This window comes from Colias philodice, chromosome 8 (genome assembly GCF_061535455.1).
Source record: "Colias philodice isolate Cphi_HAF_F1 chromosome 8, ilColPhil1 Martin Lab GWU primary, whole genome shotgun sequence".
Classification (NCBI taxonomy): Eukaryota; Metazoa; Arthropoda; class Insecta; order Lepidoptera; family Pieridae; genus Colias; species Colias philodice.
Window position 1 is genome coordinate 5673613 of NC_143093.1, and position 23600 is coordinate 5697212.

General features: G+C 32.9%; 2 protein-coding genes across 2 annotated transcripts in view; one reads left to right on the forward strand and one right to left on the reverse strand.

Moving 5' to 3' along the window:
* The window catches only part of Abca3 (ATP binding cassette subfamily A member 3), a 37215-nt gene extending 33865 nt beyond the window's left edge, over positions 1-3350 (forward strand). The window contains exon 31 of the mRNA XM_089698252.1: positions 217-3350. Within this exon, the coding sequence (XP_089554378.1) occupies positions 217-400 (184 nt within the window). The 3' untranslated portion in view covers positions 401-3350. The remainder of the gene's footprint in view (positions 1-216) is intronic.
* A 601-nt stretch (positions 3351-3951) lies between these two features.
* LOC149486539 (phospholipid-transporting ATPase ABCA3-like) lies at positions 3952-23537 on the reverse strand. Its single transcript, XM_089698251.1, has 32 exons — positions 23337-23537; positions 20350-20616; positions 19925-20256; positions 19669-19842; positions 19313-19560; positions 18846-18956; positions 18474-18618; positions 18065-18238; positions 17775-17990; positions 17547-17626; positions 17327-17456; positions 16862-17091; positions 16338-16503; positions 15958-16191; positions 15736-15877; positions 15234-15343; positions 14735-14954; positions 14358-14523; positions 13913-14128; positions 13647-13751; positions 12933-13104; positions 12352-12477; positions 11926-12049; positions 10528-10658; positions 10210-10334; positions 9792-9963; positions 9128-9289; positions 8672-8829; positions 5944-6092; positions 5557-5696; positions 4934-5054; positions 3952-4667 (listed from the first exon to the last, which is right to left on the reverse strand). Exons 2-32 carry the CDS (start codon positions 20586-20588, stop codon positions 4469-4471), a joined length of 5217 nt encoding a protein of 1738 aa, XP_089554377.1. The 5' UTR covers positions 20589-20616; positions 23337-23537; the 3' UTR covers positions 3952-4468.
* Between the last annotated feature and the right edge of the window lie 63 nt (positions 23538-23600).

The following is a 23600-nucleotide window of genomic DNA, read 5'->3' on the forward strand; positions in this document are numbered from 1 at the left end:
CGCACCACTTTAATACAATTTCTTTAGATACACGCATTTTTTAAAACGTAATTTTGAATTGAATCATGTTCAAAATCGGAGTAAATGTAACAAAATGCCAACTTTACCAAATTTTATTTGCATTCTATTAAAAATTCACTAACAGCAACCTACTCAGCCATCAGACCCATAATTCTCATAGTCGGATACCATTTTTTATAATCAAATTACTTCCAGCGAAACGTACCTAGGCATCAGTACGTTCTACATAAACGACTCGGAACTCGTGTGGTGGCAGATATTCGATGCAATGGAGTCAGCCCGTACTCGATATCCAATGGAGGACTATTCTGTATCACAGACAACCTTGGAACAAGTGTTTTTGCGATTTACACGCTTGCACGGGAATAAGGACGCGTAATTGTCGTCGTTTTAGTACAATTTAGTTAATTTTACACTGTGTATACTTTTCGAAGTAATATACAACAATAGGTACAATTTCTTAAAAAAACAGGATAGGACTTATTTATAATCTCGATGTTCAAACAGTTGGGAAGTCTTTGAAATGAATTAATCTTTTTGATTTATTATTATAATCAGCGCGCGGATTAATTCTAAATTGCAAATCGTTTATTGGCTAAATCAATATTGGACTTAATTTCTAGTAAACAATATAGGATATTACAATACGGATAAGACCCAGTGATTTTTATGTAGCTATCTTAAAAAGTTATGAATTTCTGTCCCACCGTGGCGTGTGAAAATGACAGGGACAGCATGATACTTAAAAGTATTTGATTGTTCAGAAGTTAGAGTCTGACACTTTATTGAAGTGTAAACATAACTAGAAACACTAGTACATTTACACTTTTGTCACAACGTTTTAGAAATTACGTTAATTGTTTATTAACTTGCAAAAGGGACATTTATATTTTTTGTACATCGAATCTGATCAGTTTTTAAAACTGAAATATATAATATTTACATATTACTGTGATTACTTTATTTGATTTACAGTATTTTTTGCGCTCGTAGCAAGAATGATCATCATTATTGTGCGCTCTTTATTACCTCACATAACGATTTGATTAATTACGCAAACATGCGCATAAGCTATTATCTATACTCAATATATACCTACTTAATATAATTTACGTATTTATGAATGTACTTACAATATATTTTTTAATTTCATCCCAATATGTCAATAATAATATTTACAGTATTTTTGAATTATTAGCTTTTTTGAACCCTGTGACCCAAGCTATTCAATAGATTAGGTAAATGTATGTTTCCGTACTTAGATAAATATTATAGTATGAGCAGGTCGTAAAAACAAGTAATTTTATTATCCTAAGTAAAGAAATACCTTACATTTTTTATTTACCCCTACAAATATTTTTTTATCTCCACTAAAGCTTATTTGTTTTTATAGAAATTGAACAAAAGAGAAACAATTTCTTAAATAATAATAAAAAATGTGTGAACAATACGACCTGCTCTACTCAACTTGGCAGTAAGCATTAGTAAATTATGCAGTATTTTATATACATGTTGTATCTTAAGATATGTATTGGAATAAATGTTTAAGAAAGTTTTCACTGTGTGTCGTATATGTACCTACTTGTAAAAACAATTTATACAAATAATTATTACATAACAATGTACTTATACTCATGCAAATATGATAGAGCTGTATTATAATTTTTTACACTTAAAAGGGTACTTACTTTATTACTGTCATCCAAAGTAGATTGTTTGTAGTTCCAATAGCACTAATCTGATTTTATTCAGCTTTTATATGATCTGAATAAAAAAAAAGACGTGTGGCACTCGGGGACTGCCGCGGTAAAGCTATTGCATGCTATGCCTTCAAGCCACACCTCCGCGCCCGTCCCCGTGGGGAGCGTGAGGTTTTTTCGTTACGGAATTTCTGGATTCGGTCCCCGCGCTCAAGGCCCGCGATAGAAGCTATGCAATAGCTTAATATTTCAATGTTGTCAACTTCTATCTGTAGCTAATGTGTCATGAGAAAACTTTAATGCAGTGATTACTTGCAGTTCTCAAACCACACATTTTTAGATAAATATTCTAGTGAAATGTACCGGATGTATATTTTTTTATTTCAGCTTTTAAATCTTTCAAGTGAATATATATTTTTAATTGATTTTACAAATACTCGACTAAAGAATTTTTCGACATGTATACCTAGTTCAGAGATGGTTTACCAACTGTCAAAGGCTGAAAGTGTTGTGAATCAACATTTATTAAAATAAGTCGCACGAAAGCATGTTCCCTTGAAACACACTCTCCCGAGACTATTATATCGAACTCGCATTTTTCGTTTTTATCATGTAAATAATTTAAAATATACATGTAAAGTTTCACTAAGTAGGCTTAATACGTAAATACGTTTAATCACGTTTAAATATAATGAATTACGTTTCGTGTTCTGTAACACTTTTCGAATTAAACAATCTCGATGTATGCTCTAGCTTTGCTAGTTTTAATAAGTAGTTTCGTAATTAATTGCAGTATTTAATACTTATTTTATGTGGTGCTTGAAAACTTTATTATTTAAATGTAAACGATCAATTATTAATATTAGCAATTCTTTTAGTTAAGAATATCGAGATGGGCGGAGGTTTTTATTTAGGTTAAATTGAAAAATTGTGAATGGCCATAGAACTTGTTCGTCATTCAGTATCATGATTCTGTTTATAATTCAATTAAAATAAGGATAATAGCAAAATGTTACCTGATAAAAAATCAATTTGTTTAATGTAAAAGCATCTTGTTTATGTGTAATTGCATGATGTTTGCAAAAGTATTATATTGTACAATTTTATCTTACTTTAGTTCATAATAAAATAATTGCCATTTAAAAAATGATATGTATATGAATTTTAGGATAAAAAGTACAATTTATTTATTTACTGAGGATGAGATTCAACAAAAATAATGTTTTGTGATATATTATTGTGATTCAATGTTTAACACCAAAACTTGTACATTTTATTATTTATTTACTATTAAGGACTGTTCCTATCCTTTGAAAATGTCTCGAAGCTATAGCATCATTCATATGTTGTTATAATATGGGCTGTGTTCAGTTTTCTTTCATACAATAACTTTTTTCTTGCCGATTAATTATATATTGGATTATATATTGTACTCGAAGTATAATCTTTATCCCACAGTTTATACCAGTTGCAATGCAGTGTATAAAATGGAAAAGTGTATTTTTAATTGTCCTTGTTTTAAGTTAAAATACACTTTTTGTATTACAAATAATTTTCAACTATCTTGTAAGAAAAGTGTTCGTTTGCATTGGAGGTTTATGGATTTTTGAAATAAAAGCTTTCTGAATATTTTGTGTGTTTTTATTTATAAGTCTTAACATTACGTACAAAATTGATACTAATTGCTTCTATGTTGTTTTATTTATAATGGGATAGAAAAGTATAAAAATCTCATTAGTTTTATATATAATTAAAAAATAATTTGGAAAATCCAAAAGTGCACGCCTCATAATTTTTTTTTAATAAATATTTATTAATTATTATTTTTGTTTATTTAATAACAATTAAACCACATCGAATCAGACCCTGAAAAATGAAAGGGTTCTATTCCTGAGCATACTCAAGCGTAAGAGAAAAAAAAAGACTCGATTAGTAAAGTATTTCGGTCGCTATCGTGTTAACAAGAAAAAGGATCCGCACATACAGACACACGGACGTTCAAGACAGAACTTTTTTAAACTGTTTTTTAACTAGTTTAAATAACAAAAATGACATCAAAAATATCATGAACGTTAAAAATAGTGTTTTTTCTTAATATGTGTGTGTATGTATTATCTTACAAGTGCAATGTATGATACATAAAGACATTTTAAGTTTGAAAAATCAGATGTTTTGCGCGAAGTGACAGTAGTACCCACCTCAACGCTTCGCTTATGAGGCGTGCAATAACAATACAATAAGTCGTGTATAAAAAGTATATTAACGTTTTCCGTAAAATATGAATAGAATTTTTTTTTACAGACAACTGTGTACGAAATTGTGTGTGAGATGGCCTCGTTTCATTAATATTATACATATATTACACTTATGCATTAAAATTATTAGAAACGCAACTATTTGTCATGTAGATAGAATATAGGTCATGGCTTAAAATCATATGCGCATGCGTACAACAGTACATATAGATTACTTGAATATTAATAAATCTTAAGTCAACATAGATTATAGGGCTTAATTGAAAGTAATTACATACAAAATAATATGTATTTATTTGGTACAATTTTTTGGCACATAAACTTAATTAACGAACACCCATTTATGTTTAAGTAGGTAAGCTGTTTCAATTACAGATATGAACGCCCGTCTTCCAATATTACATTAAATTCTACTTAAACACAACTTTTTAAGTGAAAATAAATCACTAGACATACACTATAAACTCATAAGGCGGGATAAAATGTCATAGATCACAAATTAGTTTGTTCTGGAGCGCCCTCTTGCGTGTATTTTGTGAACTGCAGGAAAATTTGTTCTAATGAAGTTTGTAGAATGCTATAATCTTCGATTGGCAACTCGCGTTTGGCTCGCTCCATGGTGCCGAACATTCTAGACCAAGAGACAGTTCGATCAGGCAGGTAATATGTTATGAGGCCCTGGTACTCCTCCCTGTAAAAAGTGGCGTATGAGACAATAAATAGTAATACCTAATCATGGTTAAGTTCTTTTTTGGTGATTAAAAAAATGTAATGAGTAAAAAGTTTCATCAGTGACATGAGATGACAATCTGGTTGCAATTTTTATTCGTGATTCACTAAAAAACATGTATATGTGTTTGTGGTAACTTAGAGAAAATTGTAGGTAATAATAAATGAAGTCGGTTAAAAATACACACTATACTTATAATTTCTTGTATTGTTTCAATTAGTACTCACATTAATCTCGGACTGTTGAAGTTGTTACTAACGTAGCCTTTTATGAGTTCAATGCTATTTACTACAGGTGCGTTGACTTGATCATTTTCAAGTGCTTTAACTTTTATCGTCAAAGTGAATCCTGAAAATATATATATAAAATATATTTAGGTACTATAGAAACAAAGTAACTTATCTACACTAAATAACAGCGGCTTTTTAAGTTTTGAAGTTAAACTTCTTTCGGCGCATTGGTTGAGAAAATAATTTGAAGGTCGCGTCAATACCAACACGTCATGGAGTAAGGCGACGATTTTGGTATCTTTGAAACTTACCAAAGAAGTTTCACTTCTGACACGTGTGCTCGCCACACACGCTCTTTTTTCGATTATCAATTTAGATCCTACTACTATTATAAAGGCGAAAGTTTGTAAGTATGGATGTATGGATGTTTGTTACTCTTTCACTTAAAAACTACTGAACCGATTAGAATGAAATTTAGCACACATATAGAGGGTTTCTTGTATTAACACATAGGATAGGTTTTATCCCGGAAATCAGACGGGAACGGGAACTATGCGGGGACTATCCTTTGAAAACGCGGGCGAAGCCGCGGGCGGAAATCTAGTTTTCATATTATATACCTTGAGAGAATTTATTCTTCAAGTACTGTGGAGATCCGAGACACTGGAAGCGCCCGCGGACCATCACAGTGAGCCGCGAGCACAGCGCCTCGCACTCCTCCATGCTGTGTGACGTCAACACGAACGATGTGTTAGCTCGCCTGAAAATAACCAAAATTTTTTTTTTAAACTATGTTACAAAAATATATTGCATAGTTTAGGACCTATAATATTTTTTACTATTATCCCTTTCACACCTAACTTGGCAAGTTGGTGTGAAAGGGATAAAAAAACATACAGGCGTCATTCAACGTCATATTTTCTTGTTACAAGTTAATGGTCATAGTGCAATCTCCAGTGTATTAGATATAAGCTTCTTGGTTAGAATGAATCCTGACAGACAGTCACCTGGCGGTCCTCAGCGCGCGCCACACCTGCCGCTTGGCGGCGGGGTCCACGCCCGTGGTGGGCTCGTCCACGAACACGAGCCGCGCGCCGCCCAGCAGCGATAGCGCTGTACTCAGCTTGCGTTTGTTGCCACCCGAATATTGGTCCACCTACAACATTAAGATTTTACGTAAACATATACATGGATATTTAAAAACTAAATTAATGCTACGGTAAGTGGTAACAACACTATTTGACAAGAATAGGTTAACCTGATCTAGCCTGAAGGAATATACATAATTTATATATTTATTTATTTAATAACAAATAAATTGAATTTTACAAGTTAATGCGATCTAGTTACATGGACTTAAGAAAAGCTTTCGATACGGTTGATCACGAACTACTCTCGTACAAAATCGCACTAATGATATTCAAGGTTTTTTTTAATTGGTACTCATCGTATAATTCGAATAGGACCCAAAAAGTTTGTACATATTACAAACTCGCCAATCTGAATCTTTAAGTTGCTGGTGTGCCGCAAGGATCTATATTTGACCCTTACCTATTCAACCTTGCATGCTTATAGTACCTAAAACTTCTTATTATAGACGGCATCGTAACTCTCATATTCATAATAATCATATTTGTCTCATCTTAAAACTGTCAATGTGGCGGATGTATTATTTGCAACAGAACCATAACGATCTGATCACGAAATTTCATACGAATCTGCGTATTATCTAGATATAAAAATAAAATAAAAAAATAAAAATAAAAATCATTTATTGAACAAGGTTCCTTACATCAAAATATAGACCCCAGACTCCCAATATAGCTTTCGCTGTGTTTCAGGAGTCTGTGCCTTCCCGATACAGTACATTAGAATAGTTCAATAAAATACATTAAAATAGTAATTAGTTAAAAAGAAAATTTTACTTAAAGTTGACACAAGAAGAAAATTTATAAATCATAATATTTAAAAAAAAATTAATAAATTAAAATATTTAAAACAATTTACATTTCATAACATAATATTTAGTTCCACAATATTTACTGTTTAGCAATTAAATAATTAATAAAATTAAAATAATTAATACAATTAAAATAATTATTTGATTAGTATCATTTATAGACGTAGTGCAAGTAGTGTGTGTGTGTGTGTGTGTGTGTGTGTGTGTGTTTGTATGTGCGTATGTATGTGTGTGAATGTGTTCCAATGTCGTTTTTAAAACATAAAAGAAAGCTGATATAGTTAAAAAAACATATTTTAAACTTATCATTATAGGTAGATAAATAAAATTAAAGAAAAAAAAAAAAAAAATAATAATTTATAGGTATATTTGGTAATTATTTTGTATATGTGGGCATTAAAAGGTGCTCTATTTCAGAATAATCGAGTTGTAAAAGCCATTCTTTTAGTTTTTGTAATATTTTATGATTAGTGAGAGCAAAAGCATTTTTAATATATAAACTGAAACGATTATAAAGAATGGGTGCTAGATAATAAAACTGCCTTTGTGCAAAACGAGTCTTAGTGTAAGGTACTGGTACACGATAGGTTCTTTTAGTATTCAAGGGATTATTATTTTTCGGTACCTCAGTGCGGTGAAACCGTTTAATTATTTGAAGCACAAAAATCTTACGAACACTCAATACATTAGCCCTCTTGAATAGCAGCGATGTTGGAAATTGGAACGGTAGTTTGAGCGATACTTTGAGCAGAGCTCTAAGCGCACGTTCTACTTGTATCATGTATGTTTTCGCAGCTCCACCCCAGTTAACAATACAATATGAGATCACACATTCACCCAGTGCTTTGTATGTTCTAATAATTAACTCTTGGGTTGCAATGTCTCTTAGGGTTTTAAAAATAACTATAAGTTGTCTGAGCCTGCTCGACGTGCTAATAATTTGTTCTTTCCAGTTTAGTTTCTCATCAATCCAGATACCCAGGTATTTCATATTGACGGTCCTATTCAGTATTGGGCAAGAGCATACGCTAGATTTGTTATGGCGGTTACATGGAAAGATATGTAATTTAACATTGACGTTCCCCCTTGGCTTCATAGATGAGGTTTTGCTAAAGCAAATATAATTAGTTTTCCCCGTATTTAAAGTCAATAGACTGTTTTCTAACCATTTGCTTATGCATCGAAGTCCATTTTCAGTTCTATCAATGGCTTCAGACCAAGTCTTTGCATTAAAGAGAACAACAGTGTCATCAGCAAACATAGTAACTTGTCCACATCCAATATTGAGTTTACATAATTCGTTGACATAAATCAAGAACAGAGTAGGTCCTAACGTACTGCCCTGCGGTACTCCGTACGTACACTTATACTCTGCACTAAGATTGTTGTCAACTCTTACTCTTTGGGTTCTATCGCTAAGATAGCTTTGGAACCAGTCTTTGGCAATACCTCTAACACCTACATTTTCCAGCCTACTTAGCAGAATAGGTATAGAAACTGTGTCAAAGGCTTTCTGTAAATCAAGAAAGACCCCAATACATTTCTTATTCGAGTCAAGATACGAGGTGACCAATAAGTAATACTGTTTTCAAAATTAAATTGTAACGCGAAGCATTTTCAAAAATTCTTATTATTTTCTTGTTTATGTCTAAATATTTGATTATAATGCCTTCTAAAGTAAGAAAAATACAGTAACTTTATCAAAAACATTATTTATTTATTTCTTGTCATAAAAATGGCAATTCACAGGAACCTATAAAAAAATACCTACTTACCCGTTTATCAAGATGCTTAGTGAACCCTAAAGCATGTGCTAGCATCAACGATCTCGCAGTGCAATGCGGTTCGCGGATACCGCGCAATGTTGAGAATAGACGAAGCGTCTCACGGCCCGTCAGCTCATTGTACACTGCGTCGAATTGCGGGCAATAGCCTGCGTGCGAACAATGCATATGTAAATTATTATTATTATTAAATAAAACATTTATAAAAAGTCGAGTACCTTATTATTTCTAATTCTTTTGATTCCTAACGTAAAAAAATGACACGCTCATTGACTGAAAATGTTATACTGAAATGGTGAACATAAAGTGTGGATCATCAAATACGCGACAGATTTTAACATCCCGAAAACTAATCGCCTTCGTATTTTAAAATGCTTAGAGCATCTCCTTTATAAACACAGGAATATTATTTACTTTTATTTCATTTCAAAAAAATAATGCACTTACCAATATGCTCATAAACCTTTCCGAGATCTGATTTAACGGAATAGCCGCATACGTAAGCGTCACCGCTAGAAACCGACTCATCTCCCATTAACATTTTGAAGGTGCTAGTCTTGCCAGCTCCGTTCACTCCAAGTAGACCGAAACATTCCCCTTCACCAACAGCTAAAAATAAAAAAATATTTTTATAACTGTTAGGTATTTGTATTTGTTTTTTAATAGATTTTTACAACAGAGAACAACATAAAATTATTACTTAATTATTATTTAATAACAACGTTATCTCACTTTCATTTAAGTTGTCAATTCAAGAAAATTATCTATAAGCTATCGATTTCAAATCATTCATATCCTGTTATTGAATTGCATAACATTACAAAAACAAAAAAGACGGGTTGCACTCCGGGAGTGCTGGCAGAAGTGAAAACTTGATTATTAACGTTCAGCATGTTGTGGTCTTACGCATGGAATATAAGGGCTAAAAACAAATCCGTCTTACGCTTTTTCGATCAGGCCACGTGTCCTGACGCGAGTTTAAGATTTTATACCCAACGCCGCTAAAGAAGTTTTCACTTCAAAAATATCTTAAAATTAACTACCTACATCATTACTATAATTAAACAGTGATCTATAGTTGTAGCTTATAAAAAAACAACATTCGACTTACTGAAAGAGAGCTGATCTACCGCGAGGTTATTCTTATAATACTTCGAGAGACCTCTCGCTAGAAGCCTATGTTTATCCGGCGACGTGCGTTGTGCGTGTTCCACCTCGTTAGCCACATCTGGGTCCAGTTCCTGCGGGTCGAATGCTGGAGGGTGCTTGCTCCATTTGAAAATCTAGAAAAAAAATGTAGATTTTGATTTTTTTTTTCACATTTTTTGTTATTTTTTCTTTAGTTAAAACTTATGACACACAGAAATAGAAAACAAAAATATTAATGTTAGAGTAATTGCTTGATTTCATTTATCCTTAAACGTGATTATGTACGTGTTTAAGTACTACTAATAATAAAGCACCATTAAAATATGTGTACTTTATTTAATTTGGGATTGGATGGGGTCGTGTAATACGGTCATACTTACTCTTTGAAGCAAATTATACTCCAATAACATCATGAGGGTCCAGAGTACGACACAACTAATCACCATACTCAAGAGGTAGCGCATTACTCCCGGCTCTTCCCAATCGAAGTATGGATTCTCACGGACTATAAACAACAAAATTTATTATTTATTACACAGACATATTAAAAAAGATTTAAGTCAAAAGCTCAAAAAAATATGTTACCCCCAAAATTATCCAAACCATATAATACTTGCGAATTTTGAATTACAATAGGTTTTAATGAATACTGGAGAAATGTATTTTTAGTGATATAATATTATTTTACAATTGCTTACCACAACAGTTTTGCGATAAATTGTCGCAAAGGGTTTGCATCGTGCACTCTTGTAAATTAGGGAATGTCGATAGCAAATAGTCACAGAACTCCAAGCAGGAATACTCTGTCATGCCGATGCGGTTAAGGGATCTGGCAAAGAAACAATTATTCAATTATAACTGGATAAAATCTGAGACAATAAAATTATACAATCCTACTAAATACTAATATTATGAACGCTAAATTGGTAAGGATATATGGATATGTCGTGGCCATATCGTAAATTTGCTCATTTCATGATATGATTGGCCATTTCACGAAATGGTCGCATTTCGTGAAATGGCCAATTTAGTTTGGCCACATCATGATGTGGCTTGAGCAGATCAATGATAAGAAATCGTTTCACGATATGGCCAACTAAACGCGCGGTTTTTTCATGAAATGATCAAAATTATTTGATCATATCGTAAAAAAGTAGAGGCGCTGCATGCTCTTGTGTGATTGTGATAAGATGGCGCCCGCTGGCAAAAATCTAATTATTCGCAGTTAAAAACTTCATAATTCGTTTAATAACAATATGAAGAAAGTCATAGCAAAGAATTTACGACAGTTCGAGTACCTACTATGGAAAATGTGGATATCTTATATGTATTGAAGAAAAAATGCGTCTTAAATAAAATAATTTAAGACGCATTTTTTCTTTTAGGATATATATTTATATATCCTACTATAGTATTATAATTGTTTGTTTTTTAAAAAGCGATCCGCTTCTGGCACTCGCCGGCCGCTGCCGCGGCACGCTCGCTTTGCTCGCTCGGCTCGTGCGTTGTTTATCAAAGTCTAACCTAACTGTTTTTTATTGCAAAAACGATTCGCTTCTAGCATTCGCCGGCCGCTGCCGCGGCACTAACTTAAATGACATTAAACAAGTTTTTAGAATATTCTGATTTTTTTAATATTTTATGGATTCTTTATATTTTATACGATCTGGCCAAATGTGGATGGCCAAATCGTGAAACGTTGACGATTTAACGATCTGATCAAACTATGTTGGCCATTTCATGAAATGCGACCAATTCGTGAAATGATCGATCATATCATGAAATGAGCAAATCTACGATATGGCCACGACAGATATAAGTTGAAAACTCTTTGACGCGAAAACAACTGATTGGATTTTGATGACATTTGGCAGTGAAGTAGCTAAAGTGCCAGAAAAACACATACCAAAGCTATAGAAATACTATTGCCCGTGTCCGCTGGTGAAAAGGCGTGGCACATCCAGTGCCTTATATGAATTAACGTGACCAATTTCTTTGGTATTATAGTGGCTAAAGTGAGAGCATTACCAGAAGTTTCTGGATTCGTTAAAAAATCATTTATTAAACATAGAAAAATACACATTTTGCTTTTGTACCTGACAGCCGTAACGAGACTGTATAACGGGAAGAACTGCAGTATGTAATCCATGATGGTGGCCACTTGCCCAGTGTTGAGGACCGGTGATTGGAGAGTTTCTACTATCTGAGCACCCATCAGACCTGGGAGTTTCGTAATATTTCGTACTTATTGTCAAATCCTAACATTTCAATAATATAAGGTATTTGTGCTAATTGTATATACCTCCATTAAAATCTAATTTTATTAGACATTGGAGTATGATTAAGTCACGAAATCGGGAAGTCAATTTTTAATTAAAAGTGCCGTTCATACATTAATAAGACCAATTTTAATATTTGATTGTTTCCTCATTACAGCAATTACGAAATAGGAAAAGATATTTACGTTTTATATTATTCTTAAATGTGGAATAATCTTACATTCGGAATAAAATATTAATTACCGAAAAGTATATTCACAAAGAACATAAGAACGAATCCAACAGCTGGCCCATTGAAGGCTAGTGAGAATAAGTAGTGAAGTGGCAACATAGCAGCTCCGTATACCATCAGACATAAGTACATGCGACCTGCAGAATAATAATAAAATATAAAATTAAAAGGAAAAACCAAGTAGTTACACAGATAAGATATCTATAATAATCAAATTACCGTGACTATTAGTATTTCTTAATTTGACTTTAGATAGAGAAGTAGGAAATGAGTAATCTATAAGATAATATTTTTGGACAGGACCAGACATGTTTATTTGCAATATATGTGGTAAGAATTCCACAGGTACAGGCTAGTGAATTGCTCATTTCTATAAAATGATATTAATTTAGGTACTTCTAGAATAGAACGAGTATGAATATTTAAAAAGGAAAACAGTAAAACACTTCGCAATCACGATTATTCTCGTATTGTGGTCATCTGTCAGAATAAGGTTGAATTTTAGAAATATGTATGCAAGTCACAAATGAAGTGACAAGTTTCAATTAACCGTAGCATAAAACCGATATACCTAAATACAACTAGATCATACCCAGTTCAGTAGCCGTACTGAACCCAATAACTTGGAAAGCGGCACACGAGATGATAACAGTGACGCTCAGTACGAGGAACCAAGCCCAGTCGAACACCGCCGCGGCGCCCCACATCACAACTGGTTGGACGCCCGCAGCGCGCTGCAGTAACTTCGCGCGAATCACACGCTCCTAGGAGAAAAATATATTGTCATGGTGAACTAAAAATTAATTTTCATTTTTGAAAACTTTTAGATCAAATAAATAAGGTGGCAACAAACACCTAAGATTCAAAAGATAAAATTATTCTTCAGTAATAAGGCATATGCAAAAAAATACACTTTTTTGGTGCATTATGATCCTTAAAATATTAAGATTTTTTTATTAGTGTAAGAAAAGATTATCAATTTAAATATTTAGTGTATTTGAATATACCGTAATATGCGTAATCGAATATTTTATTTAGTTTTCCTTGTTTGTATTGCCTTGTTTTTGCTCACCCACTTTTTGTTGTGTTTATTTCCTATACTTTAAGGGATGCCTGGTAGAGATCGCTACCTAGCGATAAGGCCGCCTTTTGCTTGTTTTATGTGTTGTGTGCTTTTGTATTTGTATTTATTTATTTTTGAGCAATAAAGAATTTTCATTCATTTATATTTACTTAGACGTCTATAAACTTAAACCTATCACATTTGATAATTTAGGTAACAAGTTTAACAAGATCGAAGTCATACCTTTATGTAAAACATTATAAAAACGGCGCTAGCAATCGCCATACTGTTGCCTATGGCTGTGGCCACTTGCATGGATAAAAGTGACAGCATAAGCTGCAAGTTAGTCTGAAACCAAAAAGAAAGTTGAACAAAATCAAAGAGCTAGAAGTTATTTGGGCATGAAAAAGCAATAATTAAATTAGACAACATGACAATACAAAAGTGGAAACAAGTATACAAAACTGATCCTTTTTTATAAATAAGAAGCTTCACAGAATAACGCTTACGTCATCTCTATAATTAGCTTCCAAGGGGTGATTGTACACAGTGAGGTTAGCAGCAGCATCGATTCCTTTGAGCAAAGCCGTATGTAATGTGGCTAATGACGTAGCAACGTCATGGTAGCCAAAGTTGCTGAACCAAGCTGTCGCTGAATTGTCGTTAAAAGTTGCACCGATTAAGATCTTGTTGCGAAGGGCACCCATTGCAACGGGGTCTTCAGTCTAAAAAGCGAGAAGTTACATTTTTAATATACGCTGATCTGGTATATTGTGAAGGGAATTTAAATCATACAATTAAAATAAATAATATTGTACCCTTAGGTACTCTAACGACAATCTTAATTTGTTAGTAAGTGCAATCGAAAATAATAATAAAGACGAGTTTACAGGTAAAAAAGTACACGATATTGATTATAAATATTTAACAATATCAAGTGTCATTCATATTTACCATTTCCAAATAAAATTCATCAGTAGCTTTGTCATTTGCGTCGATAAGTTCCATAGAGTCAAGAGCTGCAGTACGGTATATCAACTCGTAACCCGCTTTTGCCAAGCCTCCCAGAGAATAAGGATCAGTACCGTTAAAGGATAGTAAAGTTTCCGTTGATGGGTATCTATAAAATATTTTTTTTATTATTATAAAAAGGCCAGTAACCACTTACAATGATAGAACAATATCGGCAGAACATTTGATAATAATGCTTAGCTTAGACACCTCAAAGTAGAAATACAAAGCCATTGGAAACATTTGGGATTAAATTTTCTATCTAGGACAACTTATTTCTTACTTTATAGGAATTATTATTATATTATACATTCTCTCACCCTTGCACTAATGACAAAAGTCTGGGTATAACGATAGCCCTATTGGCCAGAATATACATCGTGATGCCCAAACTGATATTGATCTGTAGAACAGGTACGAGGATTTGCAAGAGCAGCAGCCCCCAGGATCGAGACCAAACCAGAAAGAGCTTATACCAAGTCGCTTTCACTTGTAGCCGTAGCAAGCGAGATCCAGTTTCCTTTTCATTGCTCTTGTCCACTGTTGGACAAAACATTAAGTCTTAAGAAATTTATAATCCTTTAATATTGCGATTATGAAGAGTCACAACAAGGTTACATGAGATATCGCTTCTGAGCGATAGGGCCGAAAATCTGTAGGTACATTTGTTGTGTATGTTTTGTAAGTTCGTATCAATTTAAAGTAAAATTATGTGTTGATAAATAACATCCATAAAGTAATTCAATAAGTATGATTTATTATTTTATGGAAGAGGAGGGAAGTACAACAGTAAGGGGGAAATCATATGAGATTACTTACAATGTTCAACAGAAGACGCATCAAATCCACTGTCTTTCAAATCATCACAACTGTCTCCAATTGTAGCTGTATCATCCGATACCGAATTGATTTCGACATCAGAACCAACTCTGTAAAAGGAAATTGATTTATGTAGCTTTAAAAAAACGTATTGATTTAGAATTTTTTTTTTTTATATAAGAGGAGGCAACAGAGCAGACGCGTCACCTGATGTTAAGTGTACTGCGTCGCCCATAGGCACAAGCAATGCCGGGGACATTGTTAGTGCGTTGCCGGCCTTTAAGGTAGGAGTACGCTCTTTTCTTTTTCAATTTGTATCTAATTCCGATGTTATTAACATGAATATCTGTGATTGAGCTGATAAACATTTAATCATTATAATATTGCGTGTCATCGTTCGATTATAAATATGGGTAAGCGATAGAATATGTTACGTTAGTCTACTCAATAGTATTAATTTTAATTTAATAATATACAAATAATATCAACGATTAGTACGTACGACATAAAGACATCTTCCAATGTGGTTGCAATCAAACCATAATTTTTATAATGAATAGTATCAGCATTCTGTTCCAATTCATTGAGTAAATCTTCAAAGACGTGTCTAAATGCAGTTGGCAATTTATACGTTACTTCAACGGCTAAAATCAATATAAAATAAAAAATATATCAGAAAAATATAGAGCTGTTAAATACTCCTACAATTCTCAAAAAAACTTACCATCATCGTCTTTAGGAACGGTACCAGCTATGTATTTATCAATTATTTGTGTACAAGCATTCAACTGGAATCCTTCGCTCTTGACTACGACTAAAGTGTATCCTACTCCATAATAGTTCTTCAAGAAATACGGAGATCCGACGCATTGTAAACTTCCACTCGACATTATCGCCACTCGATCGCCAAGGTAATCGGCCTCATCCATAAAATGTGTTGTTAGAATCATGGATCGACCTTAAACAGTACAAATCGAAATAATTTACAAGTTCATGTCAAAAAAAATCAAGCATACATTCACAAATCACATGGTACTTAGATAGGTATTTAGTAAATACATTCCAATAAGTATTTCCACATAAATAACGAAAGAGTAAGCCTGCCTTTTTTCTCCCTTTCCAAAAGATCCCATAGCGCTCTTCGAGATGCTGGATCCATGCCAGAGGTCGGTTCATCCAATAGCACTACTCGAGCTCCACCACTTAATGCTATGCCAACACATAACCTCCTCTTTTGACCACCCGAGAGCCCTTCAGCTATATAGTTACGCTATGGAATTATAATAAGTTAGAAACAATAACTATATGAACAAAGATTTAATATCGATTCAGTCCTTACTATTTTAAAAGAGCTTAGTCATTCTACTCGCTTTCAAATTTTTTTTTGAAGTGAAAACTTCTTTAGCGGCGTTGAGCACTTTTTCTGTAATGGGTATAAAATCTTAAACTCGCGTCAGGACACGTGACTTATCGAAAAAGCGTAAGAAGGATACCATTCCAAAATATCAAACATGCTCAACGTTAATAATCAAGTTTTCACTTCTGCCGGCACTCCCGGAGTGCAACCCGTCTTTTTTTAGTATCAATTAATATCTAGATATCGTGTATGAAGCATTGATTGTAGATACCTTTTCCTGCATTTCCAATTTTTCTATTATCGTGTTAATTTCCGTATCCAACTCTTTACCGCTGAAACCTTTTAATCTGGCAAAGAATTCGAGATGTTCTTGCACCGTAAGTTCATTGAATAGAACATTATGTTGGGGACAGAGGCCTAGATGAGCACGAGCTGCATGTAGCTGATAAGATATATTATATCCCGCCAAACATACGCTGCCTTTCGTTATAGGGACATTACCTGCGCAAAAAAAATCTTTATTCCGCAAACAATAACATGATAATTGAAGCGAGTATGTGATGCATATCCATTATCAGCGCCTATTTTTAATGATTATCAGATAACGAATTTAGTATTATTAATTCTTAACATGATGAATTCTTCATTCAATTATTATCAATTAAATTAACGATAAAAATTAAAAAACAACAAAATGTTAATATTTTTGGTACTCTCTTTAGTTTAAAGTACATACCCGTCAACATAGAAATAGTTGTAGACTTTCCAGCTCCATTGTGACCCAATAAAACTGTGATTTGGTCGTCATAAATGTTAAGACTCAAGTTATTTACGGCAATGTTTTTTCCATACACTTTTGTTAAATTCTAAAAAAACAAAATCACAGTTAATAAAGCAGTTATTATTTACTTACTGTAAATATAATATGATGTTGGCTTAATTTACTTTACACTCACGTTAATTTTTACGCCCACTTCATGACCCATAGGTTCATCTTCTTTCACAGCAATTGTCTCGATATTTTCAATTAATATGTCTACAAAAATATCAGATTGTAATGATTTTTAACTCATTAATATCAATTCTCTTTAAAGTTTTTAATTTCAACAAATATGTTGCATACATAGTTAAATGATACTTTTTAAAAATTACCTTTCTTGTTATATTTTACATTGATTTCCTACCTGAATTATTAACAGAAGATGGAAACCAGAACGATTTTTGGAAAGGAAAATACCATGGTTGTGGTGTTCCCCAGGGTCCAGGTAGCACTTGTTCCAAATAAAGAGCGATCAGCATATAGAGAACACAGTTTATCGCCATCATAATAACTACGTGTCCGAACAAAAATCTATTCGAATCAAGCGTATGTGTACTGAAGAAGTTTCCCCATGTCATACCTTAAAAACAGTATATCATTATGAAAATGTTATGCTCAATCTCATAGAAATGTAGACGTCCGAAAAATACATACCACCTAAGGTTTCCTTTGAAATAAGCAATTGGAAACCGTATGACATTGCAGAATTAATAGTCAAACAGGTAAGTGCTTGAACGTATGGGGAAATTTCCGTCTCCATACTAAGCAGAAACGATGGTACGTATGTTAAGAACCATATAACTCCTGTGAAAAGAGCTGCCGTGCTAGCTGAAAAAAGCAATGGTACATAAAATTTAAGGATTTCATTTGATTATAAAATTCTAATAATTATTTCAAAATTTAACATTATTTTCAGAGAAAGATGAACTGTAAACGAAGTCCATACAGGTAAGTGTCGACATGATCTTATGCAAGATCCTTAGTTGAATGCATTAGTTTTTAATTTTGAAGTACGTTTAATAGAAATATCATATCTTAAATATAAAATAAATATATAACACACCTTTGCTAAAGAATCCACTGAGCATAAAACAAAAGAACACCATACACGTTAAATAGAGAGTAATAAAAAATAATAACACCGTCCATGGTGTATTCGTAAATACCGCATAATCGCTAAAGCCCTCTTCATTAGTAAACCAATTAATCTGGAATTATACTTATCTTCAATATAATTATTACTGTAAACCTATATAGAAGGCGCAGAAATACAAAACATTCAAAGATAATAATTTTATCAAAGGAAAACAAGATAGGTCTAGTCTAATTATAATAACACTCGATATTCCAATAACTAATTAATTTAACAGGTTTAAAATGCTCAAAATATGAAAAGTATAAGGAATTCTAGATAAAAGTATCAAACTTTAATTACCTTAAGAAGTATTACGAGTAGTCCTGCTATGATTAACATGTATAAAAACTGTTTAAAAAACCACGCAGTCCAATGTAACCATGTGGGTAGACCCATGATTTTCATAATTTCCTTTAAAAAATCAAATTGCAAATGAATAACAAGCTAAATTCAAAATAAGCACATAACAGTAATAATTAAATATTATTTTTTGACATGAGCATATAATGAAAAGAACTAAAAACATATCTAAACTAATATTATAAAGCTGAAGAGTTTGTTTGTTTGAACGCGCTAATCTCGGGAAATACTGATCCGATTTGAAAAATTCTTTCGGTGTTAGATTTCCCATTTTTCATCTCGCTAAGACCAACAGGAGCGGAGCACTGCGGGTAAAACCGCGGAGCACATCTAATGTTGAATAAAATTAGAAGATCGTATCGCAATGAAACATACTGCCAAATCAATGTACCTACTCCAATAATTACCTTTAATTGATTTTCTTTTTCAAGAGTAACAGCACGAACTATATTAACAGCTGTGTAACTAAAGCTGATCATTACGAACATAGGAAATATAATATTAAGTGCTTCAACAGCCAAATCTTCTACGAAGCTTGGATGAGGGTATCTCTGTATGTTGACGGTAAAGTTTTTCAAATTTGTATTGGTCAGTCGAGAAACTAATTCCATGGAGATTGAATGTTGTAGGGCAATAAACAATTCGTTGACATATCCTGTAAAAAAACCAGAGTTATAAGCGGTAAAAAATCCGGCGAAACAGTTGGAAAATTACGATTAGGTATTGTTATTATAAGGGCATTTTTACATAAAATCAGTATTACCTGGATCGTTACCCCCTTCCCAAGAATATGGAAACCTCGGTCCAGGAACTTGAAAGAATGGAAAGATATAATCTGTTCGCCAAGTCAATCCGCCCATGGCAAGGAATGAATTCAACCGAGGCCTTTCCGGAAAACGCAAAGCATATTTGACGTCCCTTGGCAATGCAGTTGTTCCTAAAAGATGTAGTTGTTATCCATCGTACTATGTCACTGACAAAATATAGAAAAAACAAATCTAAGAAAACTAGTCACATACCCAACAACTCATCGTCAAACTCTACGGCAGCCAAAACTTTCCGAGTATATATTTCATCTACATATATGCCCCTAAGGTCGTGACTACTATCATATGCCCGTACTTTTATAAGTGATTTCGCTAATTCGTAAATCAAAGTTGAATTCAAATCTAAATCAGGTGGAATTTCTATAGGAATATCTGGAAATTCTGAAATTTGGTCTAGTATAAGAGTTATGATATCTTTTATATTTAAAATAAATAAATCAACTACTGCTGTGCGCACAACATCCTCAAGCACTGGGCTCGTTGGCGAGTATGCTATGGACAATTCAGTTATATTCATGCCCGTTCTGGAAAACAAGAAAGCCGTTATAGGAAACATTTATGCAAATAAAAATCGATATAATGAAAGGAACTACTAAAATACTATGTACTGAACTTACAGGACAGGCAAGGAGTAGTTAAATGTGTGTGCAGGTATGGGTGGATAACTCATGACATCTCGATTTACTGGCTCTATTTCCATACGAAGAATCAGTACTAATGCCATAGTGCCCACTGGGAGTATTAACTCGATCAGAGTCTGCCATCGATGTCGCCATTGTTGCAAGAAGTTTTTCCACATAAGCAATCGGAACTTGGTAAAGGCATTCGCCGTAGATGCATCTCGTTTTATAAGCATTTTCAGTTACTAATATAATTTATCGAACCTGTTAAAAGAAAAACATAGTGCAATACAAATTAATGTGTTTAATTTATTATGCAATTTATAAATTTTGAGTCATATTATACAACGTACTCAAGCAGCGTCATTAAAATAACAATAGAGATAGGTACCATAACTTCCAGTAGGTATAAAATGCACTTCGTAATTTTCTTCAAACTTTACATTTTGAACAAGTTTAACGTAAAGTACTAAAAATTATTAAAATTTAAGTGGCCGAAGCTGTTGCTACATAGAAACAGACAAACGTAGGCGTTATCATTGTCTAGGTCTTCAATCAACAGTTGGTACATCTAGCCATCTACGTACTATGCATTACAAGCTCATAAGCGATGTCATTACTATTGAGCTCACCTAAAAACGCAGTGCGTAAATAAATATATCGTGTATATTTATCTAAATTTATTTCATATGAGAGAGATTAGACAGATATGACTTATAGCTGATAGTCATCAGTATTTATTAGCTAATTTTTTTTAATTTAATGATATCTTAGTGCCTACCTACGCTACCTTATGAATAAATTAATTTTGACTGTGATGTTTTTATTTAAAAAAGTACCTGCCTATTAGGTAAATATAATATTCTCTGAGATATTGGAATTTGACTGAAATGTCTGGAACAATTAAGGAACAAGACATAAATTTAATCTATATATTTTATACACATTGATAAACATTTCCGAAAAGGAAGTAGGAACAGACACTATAATTAATTCCTATTAACTAGATCAGATGGATTAACAATGACCAGTCAAAAAAATAAAATTTATACATTTTTATATAAAACTATGTTTATAAGATTACGCAATAATATACGCTCAACCTACGCTCTACCTCCATAGTAGCTATATAAGCACACTATCAACTTACGTAAAAAGCTATCATAATAATTATAATACGTCATACAGAAATTACAACGAAGTAAATCTATAAGTAATAAAGAATAAAATAGCAAGGATTTATTGTTATTCGTTTCTATCAGTAGATAAATCTGTATTAAACATTAATTAGATGATAATAATAAACGCACGCAGATACCAGGTCTGTTTCGAGATAGATGAAAATTCATTAAAAAGTGATTATAAGAATTTAATTAAATCAATTTTAAATAAATCATCCTTTTAACAAGTTAGAAATTAATTGCATGAATACAAATTGCGTACACCTGAACTATGAAGAGCCAAATTACGAGATTGTACCTACCTAATCAATGTAAACAGAAATACCTACTATACATCAATGCATAATATATTATAAATACATATTATGCAACTTAAAATAATAGTTAGGTAATAGATATTTCAATATTTGGGCTAGAGACATAGTTTTAAATCGCACATTGCACGATACCACAACATAGTCTTCCAACGGGTGTTATGTAGGTAAATTTTGGTGGTGGGTCTCGAGGTAAACAGTATTTTTAAATTTTCGACCTTGATCAACGAAAGTGGCAGATTTTGTGGTGCCAACGTAACATGCAGTCATTTTAATGACGGCTCGAAAGCACGATAACGGCTTTGCGATACATTTTGGTAAAGCTTTATGAAGATGTGACCACCACTCTTTCTAATAATTGTTTACTTTATCGGCACACACTCGTTACATATAGTGAACAGTGCACACGCACCCTAAAATTAATAGACTTATCAAAAAAATACGTTGTGGACAAAGAAAAAGATGACGAGCCAAAATGTGGCGGGGAGCGTCGTCGTCGATGACACTATTGTATCACAGTATTGCATTCGTAGATGGCAATAGATGAGGCTGGTATAACCATCTTGCCTGGCCTGCCAACGTTCCAAGCCCCAGTTCAATTAAAAATATGTGGGATGTTAAAACGAAGTACCTACCTATTACGAATAAAACCTTCATCATCATAATAAGAGCCCGAGCGTTATGAAAGCCCTTAAATCCAGCTGGCTACAAATTTCTAATGACACTGCAAAACTTGGCAATTTTTTCATAATTACGATAAACACTTGAGGGAATTCCAGGCTCCTATAATATTTCCGAAGACATTTCTACATTTAAGACAAAAAAAGTTATCATTTTGATTTCAAATTTTTCAACAGTTGCAGTTTTGAGGAAAATTGTCTTTTTCACAAAAGTTAAATAGGCACTTAATCATTTTTTTAAAATAAATAAATTATGTTTAATTCTGAAACATAATTTATAATTTGCTTTATCTTAATAGGTACCTACTATTATAAAGGCGAAAGTTTGTATGGATGTCTATGGATGTATGGATGTATGGATGTATGGATGTATGGATGTTTGTTACTCTTTCACGTAAAAACTACTGAACCGATTAGAATGAAATTTAGCACACATATAGAGGGTAACTTGGATTAACACATAGGATAGTTTTTATCCCGGAAATCCCACGGGAACGGGAACTATGCGGGTTTTTCTTTGCCGACGCGGGCGAAGCCGCGGGCGGAAATCTAGTGTTTATTATAATAGTTGGTTTAATGCTCTAAGCGTGAAAAGCTACAAAACATGGCGGCCCTTATTTTCTTTTGAGTACCTAGTAGGTAGGTACATTGCCGGGAAAATAAATTAGGTAATAAATTCTACTATTTAAAAGACAAAAATTTTTGAGTAAAATAAATGTATTTTAAAACAAATTGTACAAACTTTTTTTCGAAATATTGTTTATTTAAAAGATACCTAACTAAGTAGTAACTAACTATATTATACTTACAGGAAAAAATTACAGTCACGAAGTAATGTAGATTTATCTTCCATCCCCTGTCATCAACACCATTCAAAAAATCACTACACTTGTAACTAACACAAACACACGTCGAAAACTAAAAACATAAAACAATGGCATCAAAAAAATGTCGGTATCCTTCGTGTTTCAGCGTGATAACTAACTATGCTCACACCTGTTATCAATTCTACAGATATTAATAATTTTATAGATTGTAGATATTCTACACAGCACACACACAGTTTAATATCG